The sequence below is a fragment of the Ziziphus jujuba genome, chromosome 4 (genome assembly GCF_031755915.1).
Source record: "Ziziphus jujuba cultivar Dongzao chromosome 4, ASM3175591v1".
Taxonomy (NCBI): Eukaryota; Viridiplantae; Streptophyta; class Magnoliopsida; order Rosales; family Rhamnaceae; genus Ziziphus; species Ziziphus jujuba.
In genome coordinates, this window is record NC_083382.1 from 8,332,204 (window position 1) to 8,346,625 (window position 14,422).

Below are 14,422 nucleotides of genomic sequence, written 5' to 3' on the forward strand. Positions count from 1 at the left end.
TCTTGCTCAACTTGAAATGATTTGCAAGTGGAATGCTTACCGATTTGGCTTTCTTCCTCCTGGTCTGCTTCTGGTATATCTTCATGCACCTCATTATCCTCTGTGACTTTTTGTGCTGGTGCTGGATTAGAACCAAAATTCTCGGCACTAGAACTACAATTGGGAGACATTATGGGCTTTTCAATGTCTTCCATTGTCTGGTTTTCATGGAATACTACATCCCTGCTTCTAATAACCTTCTTTGTTTTTGGGTCCCATAACCTGTATCCGAATTCTTCATCTCCATATCCTATAAAGATGCATAGAGTAGATCTTGCATCGAGCTTCTGTCTAAGCTCTTTGGATACATGTACATAAGCTAAACAACCAAACACTCTTAAATGAGAGTAGGAGGGAATCTTACCCGACCACATTTTCTCCGGAATTTCAAAATTCAAAGGTACTAACGGTGATCTGTTGATTAAATAGCAGGCGGCACGAACAGCTTCTCCCCAGAATGGCTTTGGCAGCTTAGCCATACTGATCATACTTCTGAAATTTTCCATAATGGTTTGGTTCATTCTTTCGGCTATTCGATTATGTTGTGGGGTGTGAGGGACCGTCTTCTCATGTCGAATGCCTTATCTTCTGCAGTAGGCATCGAACTCCTTGGAAGTATACTCGCCTCCATTATCTGAGCGGAGACATTTCAGCTTCTTTCCTATTTCACACTCTACCATGGTATGAAACAGTTTGAAGTAATCCAATACCTGGTCCTTTGTCTTCAAGAAATATACCCATACCTTCTGAGAAGCATCATTAATGAATGTCAAGAAATACTTGTTGCCACATAATGATTCCACCTCCATAGGACCACAAACATCAGAGTGCACCAGACTAAGTAACTCTGATCTTCTCGATGCAGAGAAACTAAAGGAGACTCTATGTTGCTTACTAAACAAGTAGTGATTACAAGGATCTAGCACAGCATCCTTGCAAACAGTGATAAGCTTCTTCCTTGCCAAAGTGGACAATCCTTTTTCACTCATGTGACCGAGTCTCTGGTGGCACAGATTTTAAGACGCCTCTCCTTCTGCAATATTGAGGCTATCTGCACATATCTTCACATGAGTTTTATACAATGTTCCATAAATATGTCCTCAGGCGACAACTATGGCACCTTTCGTCATTTTCCATGTGCCTTTGCTGAAGTAGTTATCATAGCCTTGCTTGTCTAAGGCTGCTCCCGAAAGTAGATTAAGCCAAAGATCTGGAACATGACGGACATCCTTCAAAGTGATTGTACAACCAACATTCGTTTTTATCTGAATATTACCAGTTCCCATAATCTTTGCGAAACTGGAATTTCCCATCTTTACCGTACCAAAGTCTCCTGCTTTGTACGTTTTGAAGAAATCTCTGTGTGGAGTGACATGGTAGGATGCTACAGTATCGACTACCCACTTAACATCTTGGGTTGATATATGAAGGCATGTCTCTTCTTCGGTGGAGCAGAGTGCCACTTCTCCTGTAACAGTGACTAGTGTCTCTCCATCCTTCTTCGGCTGATTACTTTGGAGTCTCTGCTCTCTCAACAACTTTCTGCAGTTCTTCTTCATGTGACCCTTCAGGCCACAATGATAGCACTTATATGATAATTTTCTGCCTTCTGTAGATCTGCCTCTGCTCTTGCTTTTGCCTCTCCCCCTATCTCGACCACCTCTTTGCTGTCTTCCTCTATCTGTGACGAGGGCATGTGACTGATCCATGCCAATGTCCTTTCTCTTGACTTCTTCATTAAATAGGGCATCCTTAACCATAGACATAGTAAGTTTGCCATTCGGGACCGAATTGCTGAGAGAGACTACCAATGTCTCCCAACTATCTGGAAGAGAGCTTAGAAGTAGGAAGGCCTGATCCTCATCCCCTAGTTGGTAATCCACAGCAGATAGTTGATTTACCAAGCTCTGGAACTCACTGGTATGCTCGGCTACAGAAGTTCCACTCTGTAATTTTAGATTTACCAATCGCTTAAGCAACAGGGCTTTGTTCTGAGCAGTCTTGGCCTGGTACATGTCCTCCAATTTTATCCAGAGGGTATATGCATCCGTTTCCTTCGCTACATGATGGAAGACACTGTGGTCGATCCATTGCCTGATCTGACCAATTGTTTTCTTGTTTAATTTCTTCCATTCTGCTTCTTTGCTAGGATCGGGGTTTTCTCCTTTAGCTTCTATAGGATCAAACAGATCCTTACAATTGAGGAGATCTTCCATCCGAAGTCTCCAAAGTGTATAATTTGTGGCAGTGAGCTTAACCATAACTCCCGAAGATGATGCTTCCATTGACATTATGCCTCGACTGAAAATGGAGCCGAATTTAGCAAAACGGAGTTAACCGTTGCATTTGAAACAGCAAAAAATGGTGGACTTGACTCTTCCGGGGTCAAAATATAATTACCAGAATGTTGGAGGCAAAAATGTAATTTCATAAAAATTCTGGGTCAATCTGTAAATACAGAAACTACAGAGGTCAATCTGTAATTTCCAACAATTCAGGGGCTGTTTCGTAATTTCAAAACCTTCTGCTGATGTGGCAGATTGTGTTGATGTGTCAACATGTAGCAGATGACGTGGCGATTACGTGGCTGACGACGTGTCGAGTCGCATGGCAGATGACGTGGCTGAGTGCGATGACGTGTCTGCTGATGTGGTCGTCTTCAACCTCCAGACGGCGCGTGCTACAGAAAATTTCAAACGGCACGTGCGGGCGCGTTAGGCTCGTCGTTTCTCTCCGACGAACTTGGTCGGTCTCTTCTCGTCGAGTAATTTCACCTGGTATTATCAAATTAATTATTTGAGCAACTTTTTGAAAGACCAACTTGAAGAACAGAGGCTTTATTTCTTCAAATTTTGAACCCAAGCTCTCGACCTGAGCTCTGATACTACTTGTTGTGGTTCTCTGACCACTTTAGAGAAGAAATATGAGAAGAAAAATAAAAAGAATTCTATTACTCTCTTGGAAATAGAATACAAAAATAAAAACTTCTCTCGTGGAGGATTCTCACGTGGCACCTCTCTCTACATTGTCAAATTCTCTCTGGAATTGCTCACTCTTCTCTTAAGCGCTTTCTAGAACTTAAACACTCTTTCTCCCGGAGTTTACTCTCAATACTCCTCACTTGGGATGATATTGAGCTTGCTCGACTTGGCTTGAATATGCATGCAACGGGCCTATTTATAACCTTACTAAGTCGGTTGCATGGCCACCATTTTCAACTTCTTCTAACAGGTGCCCACAATTGTTGAGCAAACCATTTTTGGTGTTAATTGCCGCAACCATTGTCACCAATGGTGGCTGAGCAGTCTTCACACTGTCGGTGCAGTGGTGGTGTGGCTGGACTTCACATGTCCATCACCAAGAAGGAAAAGGGGCTTTTTGTCAAGTTTATAGATTCATGGGTTTCTTTGCCTGTGTAATTCCAGAAAGTTACTGGATTTTTTTACCTGAATCTGTTGGCACGTCAATTCGTAATTTTAGTGGGTAGATATTTTATTTTATTTTTTTTTTCATAAAATGTGTATACATTAGTTTTTGTCATATGATCGATTCTTCATATAGAGAAACGTATATGGCTAAAAACTACTGGAATTTCAAAAGAATATTCAACATGTCGTTAGCACTTTGCAAAATTTTTTTACTATCCTCTTACGCACTTGTATCATGAAAGTAAATGTTATGATTTCTGTTGACATAACTTAATAGGCATAATTTTGAGCCTACTTATTACCAACTGTTTAAACCTTTGGAAATTATGATAACTTAATATGGTAACAAACTCCAAAATCCTGAACATTCAAGTTCAAGTCATGGTCTATAAATAAGTAGGAATATTGACGTATTTTAAATATACACATTAAAGTTGCTAATAATTGTGATTTAGAATTAACTAAAATATATAAGATTTCTACTTGATTCTTAATAAAGTAAGAAATAATAATAATCGCAAGATGCAATATTTAGGTAACAAAATGGTGTTTATTTCATCCCTAATATTTGTATTAATTACTCACAACATCATATGATTAAGTATAGTCGGGCCAATAGGGGAAGATCCTGGAGACCACTCCCCAAAAAAGCAGCTATCACCCTTTTTTATTATATATTTGAATAATAAATATATAAAAAATATATATTTTTATGCAATTTTTATTCCTATAAACATAGTTATAGGAATTTTTATAAAATTATATATATAGATATATACCTATATATATTTTAAATATATAAAAATATAATTTTATAATAATATATAAAAGTAGAAGAGTTTTGTGCCACATGCCAGTGTATTATCATTACAAATTCCCTTCAAAATCATCAATAACAAAAATATATATTTTTTAATTATTTATGATTCTATCAAAATATTAATCATTATTTAATAAAATAACTATTTAAAAGTATAAAGTTTTTTTTTTTTAACCTCTACTGGTTGTATTAAAAAATATATATTTTATTATTTTGAAAAAGTATAAATATTTTACCTTTTATGGTTGTATCTAAATATATATAAAATCAATTTTTATTTTGAAATAAATTTTAAATAAACAATAATATATATTTATAATATTATATATACAAATTTTTACTATAATTAATATTATCATGCGCATTAAATATAGGTCATAATCAAAATATATATACTATTAAAATAAAATATATACAATATACCATAAATTATATATAATTTGATACTCATATGTATTATAATATACAAATTAACACATATAATAATGGAACTATATTTATGGTATGTATATCTATACTTCTTTTTAAATCCAAAATATTGTTAATTAGTTATAATAATAACAATAATAATAATAAATATAATGAAATTATGTTATAAAAGTTTAACATAAGAAAATTAATTATTTGCAAAAAATCAAAAAATATAGTTGAATTTGAATTTGAATCTCATATAAGGAAACTATTATATATTTACTTTTGAATTTAAATTTAAATTTGAATTTTATATATAGAAAAATTTAAATAGGTAAATATTTTTAATTTCAGCTCGTACATTGCAGCTCGTAGTGAATTTGTTGAAGTTGGAAAATAACAAAGGAGTTCCTAGCAAATTGAAGCGTTCATGGGTTTCCCTACCTGTCCAATTCCAGAAAGTTATTGGATACGGACCTTAATCTGTTGCTTACTCAATTTTTAATTTTAGTAGAAAAATTTTCATAATATGTATAATATTAAGTTTAATTTATTATATGTTTTTTAAGATTATCCTGTAACCTGCTTGTACCTTTTAAAATATATATTCTTCTATTTTCGGTTAATTGGAGAATTGGCAATCCATTATTCACTAAAAATTAAGATCATTCCTGCTTATAATTCTTAATTATAATAAAAAAATTATGAATAATTCTATACGCTTCCCTTCTACTTTGAAAGTTTTGTACATTCACCCTACTATTTTAATCTTTATAGAAAGTTCCTTATAGTTTGAAATTTACTTCAACAATTTTACTTTCGGCATAAACTTCTTTTTGAATTTTCATTATTTGCAATTTTTCCCTTTTTCAGTATAAAATATAAATTAAATTGAATGGAAATTTATGGGCAGAACGAGAAAATAATTAAAATGATATAGTATATCTTTTCAAGTAAATAAAAAATAATAATGTGAAAAGGCTATCTGTAGAGTTAACAAAAAGTAATAGCAAGCTCAAACAATTAATTTCTAAATACGTTATAATTTTAAATATTATCACTATAAAATATAAATATTAAATTTTAGTCTGCTAGTGAGATGGGAATTTTATTGTTCTGGTTTATTGTACTTTAACTTAAAAATTTTCGTTTAATTTTATACTGTATTCCCCCCCCAAAAAAAAAAAAAACGAAATTGACAAAAAAAAAAAAATGTAGTATGCATAAAAATTCAAACTACAAAGGAAGTTTCTAAAAGAAATAAGAAAAAGTAATTAGCCATGCATTTTGAAGTACAATGGGAATTCAGGTTGTGAAATTATCTCTAAAAAATAATTGCAAGACACAACATTTATGCAGCCAAATGGTACTTGTTTCATCCCTCAAATTTGTGTTTCTCATTGACACAAGAATAATTGCAAAATGCAATGTCATTGAAGATGTTCTAATATTCAATAATAATTGCCATTGGCAAAATGCAATCACTTGGCTCTGGCTCCGTAAGCGCTTTCAAGGTCTCTCTACATTGATCATCTTTTTCAGAAAGAATTTTAGTTTACATATCCTTTACTGGCTGTAAGTTACTATGAATTTAGTTGATCCTTTTTACGGTCTCTTTTATGTATACATATGCATTCATGTTGTATTGATATTATTGTTTTGGTGTATTATTCCAATATCTAAATTTTTTGCCCTGTAGTTTGATCTCGAGACTTTTGGTAATTAAAAAGTTTACAGTCTCTATTGTTGAAGTTGTTGGCAATGCGTTATATTTTGTGTTGATTTTGGTATCTCTCTGGTTAAGCTTCATTGATTTTAGCTAAATCTGTTGGAGATTAGCAGCATATCCTCTTTAACTTTTTTTATCTTATAAGTTTAGCAGATTCGAAAATGCCTGGGAAGTATCACTACAAGAAGGTAGTCAGGTTACTATTGTCATGATAAGAAGCTAGACTGTGGGATGCAAAGAGAAAATTTTGAGGTACCATTTTTTTCTTTCTGGAAAAGTTGTAATATTTATTTTCTTCTTCTGGAATTTTCTCATATGTTTGTTATTTATCTAGTACACCCTTTGGAATTGCATAAAGAAGTGGATTTGTGAAGTAAAATTAAGCATCCAAAACATAATTTCTCTGTTGGTGTGTAGTACTCAAGGTGATACAAGGTTTTTTTGTCTATCAAACTGATGCATAATGGATCTCTGGAAGCACAATTGCATGGTAAGACATATATGTTATTCTTTGTCTTAAAAAACTTCTTGTAGCAGCCATGTGCCATGCTAAGAAGGCTCACGTGGGACGTTGGGTTGACAGATGACTTAGTCTCTTATGACCTGGTCTTATCTTTGATTTACTTAGTCTCTTATGACCTGGTCTTATCTTTGATTTGTTTTGAATTTGTTATATTTGTTTCCTTGTTGTTAGCCACTCTGTGAAGTGGAGTACTGCGTTCCTAATTTTTATGAAATGTTGTTATTTAGTTAGTATCTGTGTAAGCTATTTTAGCTATGACCTGAGGAATAAAAAGTAGACATTAACCAATAAATACACAACCCTTCCCCCCTGATCTCTTCTATCAAAATTTGCTACTAACGTCCACCTTCTCTCTCTCTCACACTCTCTCTCTCTCTCTCCCCACTTTGTTTGGCTCTGTTCTTGCTGCCCAAAACAGGGGCTTAACTCACATACACACAAAGCACTCATCAAATTGAGGAGTTACGAGAGTTACAAAAGTTTTGAATGAATTGGTAGTTGAGTTATTTAACCATTTTTGTTTTAATTTGTATTAAAAAAATTTTAAACTTGTATTAAAAAAGTTTTGTAATTCCTATGATTCTTGTGGGCTATATGTATAAGTGGTTCTTTCTCAGAGTTGAATCCACCAAAAACCAAATAGAAAATTAATACAGTATATTTTCTATCTTCTTCTCCTAAAATTCTAAGAAAGTCTAAGTTTGTAGTATGATAGAGGAAGGCATAGATTTATTAAGTTCGTAGAAGAGAGCTTTAGAGGTGTTTAATTTCACAACTCTAATTGATTTGCTGTACTTTGAAAGACAGTTATTGCAGGATCATTTATACCATATGAGACGAATCTGTCTTAAAGATATTGTACAATTCAGGCCTTGAATTTAGATCAATTTCTGTGGATCTTGCTAATTTTACCAGGTTTTTAATATTTAATATTTGTAAGTTTGTTTCATTGCATTTATATATTGCAATTATTTTGTATGTTCTGAATATTTATAATAAAGGAATATTTTTATCTGTCCATAATTGTAACACTTTGATTTATAGAAGCCAATAAACTCTGAGGCAGATGGTGCTAATATATAGGTTCTTTGAATTGAAACATAGATGTATCTTCAAAAATTCAAAAAGAAAAAAAACAAATTATATAGTCGGGCTAAAACAACTTGTTAAACATATCTCTAGTAAAAGTCACAATAATAAAAATCCATTTTCTAAACGGAGAATGAAAATGAACAACGAAGAAGAGTAAAAAGGTAATTTTATTTTGACAACAGTGACAATTAGTCGAACAATGAAGCAATATCAATGGATGTAGACGGGTTTGAACCAATTGTGTTGGAAACGTTCCAAGCCTCTGCTATTTCAGTCCTCAAAGATTCAACTTCTTCAAAATTCTGTTGATCAGAAACAGTTTTGATTGACTTCTGAATGGCCTCCAACTCCGTTGCCACTTCTTTCATTGTAGGTCGGTATCTTCCATTTAAATTCAAGCATCTTTTTGCGAGGTTAGCAACTTCCAACATCTGTTCATTTTTTCCCTCCTTGAGGATTTGAGGATCAATTATATCAAATAAGCGATTCTCCTCCATGCACATGATGAAATAAGTTGCTAGACTTCGTCCTTCTTTTGACCTCTTTAAACAAGTCGGTTTTTGTCCTGTCAAGAGCTCAACAATCACCACACCAAAGCTATAAACATCACTTTTATCCGTATATTGGCTTGTTTGGAAATACTCAGGGTCCAAATAGCCAAATGTACCATCTACCATTGTAGCAACATGTGTTTGGTCAATGGCTACTGATTTTGAAGTTCCAAAATCTGCTAGTTTTGCTCTGAACTTTTCATCTAAGAGTATGTTTGATGATTTGATGTCTCGGTGGTAAATGGGAATGGGAGTTGCAGAGTGTAAATAGGAAAGAGCTCCCGCAATTTCTGTTGCAATTCGTAAGCGCATTTCCCATGTCAAATGAAATTCCTCATTTTGGTCATGAATATACTCGGAAAGTGTACCATTTGGTATGAATTCATAAACAAGATGTGGAACTTCGGTCTCTAAACAGCATCCAAGTAGTTTAATCACATTCCTATGGTTAATCTGGGAAAGAATGTTAACGTCATTAATGAATTCTGTGAGTTTCTCTTCATCAACTATTTTAGACTTCTTCACAGCAACAATTTTACCATCTGCCAACATTCCTTTGTAAACAGTACCTTGGCCTCCCTGACCTAGAACTCGGTCTCGGTTGAAGTTGTCAGTGACCTTCTGCAAGTCTTTTGAATTGAGCAACTCGGTTTTTGCTTCGAAATTGACTTCCTCTGAAGATATTTGTTGTTGTAACAATAGACCACCATTTCGTTTGAAGAACTGCTTTCTACGTTTAATGGCTTTTGTTTCGTTTATGAAATTGTATAAATACCACGAGCCAATAAGTGGAAACAATGCTCCAAGACCACTACCGAAACCTATACAAAACTCAAGTACGCAATCAATCATCGAGCTAGTTTTTCTCTTATCAAAATAATTTAAGGAAAAAAAAAATCACAATTACATGGCACTGATCAGCATAGAAAATAAGTGACGTGGTAAAAGTAACCAATAATTCTTGGCCTACTTCCTTTAGATTTCATCAGAAGTTGTGCTACAGGTCTTGTATTTAAATTTTGATTTGTAACTCGAGAATAATAATTTCTAATTCCATGTGTTGGGCATCTTCTCCCCATATGTATTTTGACATTGGAGGTGGAGAATTTTATTGTTGAGAAAATACTTTTCTTATTTATTTGTACAATAAAAAGCACATCAAAATTGACTATACATCGATAAATATATATTGCTTACTCAACTCTTTGCCATCACCACTCACTTTGGGAGGATATTTATTAGTTAATACTGTCCTATTTATCTAATTAATTTCTTGTCTTATTTTCTAACAGGGCCTTTTTTGCTTATTAATCTCTTCTTGAGCATCAAATCTGCTAGCCAATGAAAGAAGCTAAAGTTCTAGCATGCTTTCATGGAAAATCAAAATTTATTTAAATAAACATATATTTTATTTTCATTTTTACTCAAATATTTTATTCGTCATATAAATTTTCTATAATAAAATAATAAAATTTCCTTTTAAATAATAAAAAGCATATATTAAACAGTGATTTTTATTGTTGGATTGTTCCTATTTGATTACTTATAGTATATATAAACATGTCTTGAATTTTTGTAGGGAAAAAAAAAAAACATTACTTTAAATTTAAAAGAAAAGGAGACATACCTATAAGGCCCGTTTTAACCTTGGACTTTCGGCACTTATACGACCCAATGGTGTTCACACAAGTTCCAGCTCCATGCATGTGACATGGATGGGGATAAATTTGACATTCATTGATATCTAACATGTAAAATATATCAGTTACATAAGTAACAGCCAATATCAAATTACCATGTGCGTGTTGTGACCCTTGTTTAATGAAATTTACGTTTTAGGTTTCATCTATTTTTTTCATTTTTTTGTTCGAGAGATCAAACTTACATAAATAATAAATGATTACATGATAGTTATTTTATAATTATTCAAAAAAATGTTAATTTCATTTAAACTTTTTTAATTTTGTTCTAATTATATTTAGATATTATGCTATTAAAAATTGTTATTAATTTTTTTTAGTATTTTATATTTATCAGAATAAATCTATTTATTGGTTTTTTTAGTTAAATTTTATCATTAAAGACCAAAAAAATGTTAAAAATCAATATTTGATGATTAAATAATTATGTAAAAAAATATAATTATGGTTTTTAATTGTTAAAAACCATTAGATGAAATTTAAATAATTATTTTTAAAAAAATATAAAATCTAACTATAACTATGATAAAATTGAAAAAGTCTAGGAGAAATTTTCCTTTATAAAAATGAAACCTTATTTTATATAGTAACACCATCAATGTTGAAGTTTTGATCGATGAGGTTTTACCTTGACATCCATCCAAAAGATACGGATTTCCTTCAAAGCCGTCCTTGCAGTAACAACCCTGCACTGACAGTGCTGCTGTCTGATTCACTGAGGAAATGGAAGAATCTCCGAGGCAACGGATTGAGTTGTTCAATAATAACCGTGTAAGTTGTAAAGCGGATAGATTTGTTCCGTAAATTTGGTGTTTTGAATACCTGTTTAAGCTCCATTCTAAAGTTGCAGGAACGTAATCCATATCGCGAAAGGAATCAAGTTTTGTATTGTTGAACTTGGAAATGAACCATTCTTGGTCTACTACGAAGGCATACTTGCATGTTTTATCTGTCTCGTGTTGAAATGTGGTGGAGAAGGTTTTGATCCCATAAGAAGGAATGGTAGTTTGGCAGCAATTCACTCCGTCCAAGCAATTCTTCAACAGATGGTTTGTCGTTGAGCACTTGGACTTGCAGCCAGCCGAAACTTCAACTTCATCTAAGCTTGATGAAGACATTAAGGCTCGTACATTGCAACTCACCGCGGTGAACATGTTCTCACTCGCCGAGAAGAGAAAGGGGCTTCCTGTCAAGTTTAGTGCTTCACGGGTTTCTTTGTGTGTGCAATTCCAAAAAGTTATTGGGTTTCTGAACTGAATCTGTTGGCAAAAGTCCATTAGTAGTTTTAGTTAGTGAAAATTATTTTCATAATTAATATGCATAAATATTAATTTTATTATAGATATGCTTCTTATTGAAATACCATTTATTCTAAAAGCTTGTCTATTTTTTTTAACTTCTTTTTGGATCCTTATATATATATATATATATATATATTTTGGTAGAGCTATAGAGTTTTGAACCCATTTCTTTTTGGATCCTTATATATATATATATATATATATATATTGGTGGAACTATAGAGTTTTGAACCTAGAACTTCTAAGATCTCTGGTTCTAATATCATATTGAAATACCATTTATTCCAAGAGATTAACCTGATAAAATATGAATTTTCATTTCATTTATATTTTTCTCTAATACTTTTTCATATAAAATTCTTAAAATTTCAAAAAATTTAAAAATACGGTCACCACTTTGCAAAAATCTAAGACTATATAAATCTTATATATATATATATATATATATATATATATATATATATATATATATATATATATATTGTTAATAAAAAAAAAATAATGACATACCTGCTTTCTGCTAGAGAACCGGTGAAAATGAAATGGTGCTTAATACAATAAAAATAAACAATGATAATTGCAAGAGACAACATTTATGTAAAGAAATGGTGCTTCTTTCATCCCTAATAATATTTGAATTAATTACTCACAGCATTACGTGACGACCTGTCGTGGTAGTTTTTCAAAGAAATATTGAGGACTTGGAGATTGGGGCGTTTAAGGTAAAGTGTGTGAGGGAAGGTAGAGGTGTTGCAGACTATTTCGAACCAATTGTCAAGAAAACAATTATTTGTGGATCCAATTCCAAAAGGAAATGGGATGCTTACATTTCCACATTCCGTTTGACAACCAGGCTTGCCTATGGTTAGTGCAAATGATGGTAGTGCATTTTTAGTGATCAGCCATGAAAATCCAACCAGGTGAACGAGCACCACCACCAGCCTTCTCGCCCCCATTCTTTTTTCTTTCTTGGCTTTTCGACTCCTCCTTGATCAACTTGCTTTGGCCTATCTATTTTATCATCATTATATACTGGTTTAATTAAGTGAGCAAACAAGAAAATTATATCAATTATTCAATTCCTATTCAATAATTGATAAGTCTATGCGTGAATCGAATTTTTTGTAGTAGTTGCTCAAGTAATGTTTGAGGACAATTATTGGTCTCAAAAGAATTTGGAATCTTGGAAATGAAAATTTGACATATGATCCCCTCTCAAATTATTTGACATTTGTTTTCCTTTTCGACAAATCTTTTCCTATTTTCAAGTGAATTTATTATTCATCAATGACTATGATCAATTTAATTTTATTATTTTAATATTATAATTTTAAAAATAAATTATTTAAAAATAATGATTTAAATTACAATTTACTCCCCCTTACATTCATGTGGGACCCACGTATAAGCAATTTTATTTTATTTTTTATATATATTTTTTCTAAAGCAGCCTTACCAACCAGGGATGGTTTGATGGTTTAACTTTTGTGTCCCCAAAATGAGTTTTTATGTACCCATTGGGTAGGACCGTGTATATATATATATATATATATTGCATCTGTTCTTTTACCAGTTACGGTAAAAATTTTGTTATTTTTCATTAGTGATGGTTACTAGATGATAAAGTATATTATTATTATTAATATTATTATTTGGATAATAATATGACAAGTAATATTGATTTGATGTTCCTTTAATTTTGTATATTGAGTTTTTATTTATTTATTTAATTTTGTTTTTGAAATATTTTTTTTAATTAGATAGAAAAGTGAACATGATATTTGCTATTTTAATTGCATTAATAAGTAACTGCAATCAAATTTGTCAAAGACCTGGAAAATGATTAATTTCTAGTTACAAATTAATTAATTTTACTGATTTGAATATTCAAAATGGTGTTGAGCATTACACTGAATCTTCGACCGATTGAATAGTAGATTTGTTGGTTTCAAACTCAATTATTCTCAGTAAAAAGTAAAAGTAAATATATCAATATTTAAATAATATATCTTCTATTCGAGTACCATTGGCACATCAACCTTCACTTTCGAAGAAAAAAAAAAAAGTAAACAGAAAAAGTGCATTAACTTAGATAAGAAATTATGGCGGCCACACCAATTTAAATAAGAAATTTCCAAGTCAGGGTGTAGGGGGCTTTAGTGATATGGCCAAAATGAAAAGTTAGGAGGACTTAGACTTGAGCGGATATACTGATTTCCTACATGGATGGAGGTCCAAGGGCACGTGACCCCTCAAATTTTTTCGACTTTTAAAATTTTTTATTTTTTATTTTTTATTTTTGTTGTTTATTAATTTAACCCTCAAAATCCAATTGTATATACTTTCCTCACAAAATCTCCCATAGACTAATTTTTTTTTATCATTTTGTATTTTAATATTTTCTTACCCATAGTATACTTTTTTTAACTATTTAATATAATGGAAATAATTTTTTTTTTCAAGTAAATGGAATCGAATCTCCCCCCGCGTTTAACAACGAGAGGCTTGCCTAAGGTTAGTGCAAATGATGGTAGTGCATTTTTAGTACATGAGAATCCAATCAGTTGAACAAGCACCACCGGTCTCCTCGCCCCCATTATTTTTTCTTTCTTGGCTTTTCGACTCCTTATAATTACCTTGTTCTGGCCTATTTATTTAGAAGCAGTATATATACAAGTTTAATATAAAAGAGCAAACAAGAAGATCAAAGAAATCAATCAATATTCCTAATCCATAGTTGATAAGCCGATGAATGAATCGAATTTTAGTAGTAGTTGCTTAATTAATGTTGAGAACAGTGGTCTCCAATTCAAATTCTAATTTGAAAA

At 32.1% G+C, this 14,422-nt stretch overlaps 1 protein-coding gene across 2 annotated transcripts; it reads right to left on the minus strand.

Moving 5' to 3' along the window:
- Positions 1-8,192: 8,192 nt before the first annotated feature.
- LOC107416594 (wall-associated receptor kinase-like 3) lies at positions 8,193-12,696 on the minus strand. Of its 2 annotated transcripts, none has more exons than XM_048472291.2 (4): positions 12,422-12,696; positions 10,922-11,552; positions 10,221-10,337; positions 8,193-9,414 (listed from the first exon to the last, which is right to left on the minus strand). In XM_048472291.2, the coding sequence occupies exons 1-4, from the start codon at positions 12,548-12,550 to the stop codon at positions 8,231-8,233; spliced, it is 2,061 nt and encodes a 686-aa protein (XP_048328248.2). In that variant the 5' UTR covers positions 12,551-12,696; the 3' UTR covers positions 8,193-8,230. The 2 variants fall into 2 exon arrangements, with proteins under 2 accessions (XP_048328248.2, XP_048328247.2); XM_048472290.2 differs by having other exon boundaries at positions 12,245-12,695.
- Positions 12,697-14,422: the final 1,726 nt, after the last annotated feature.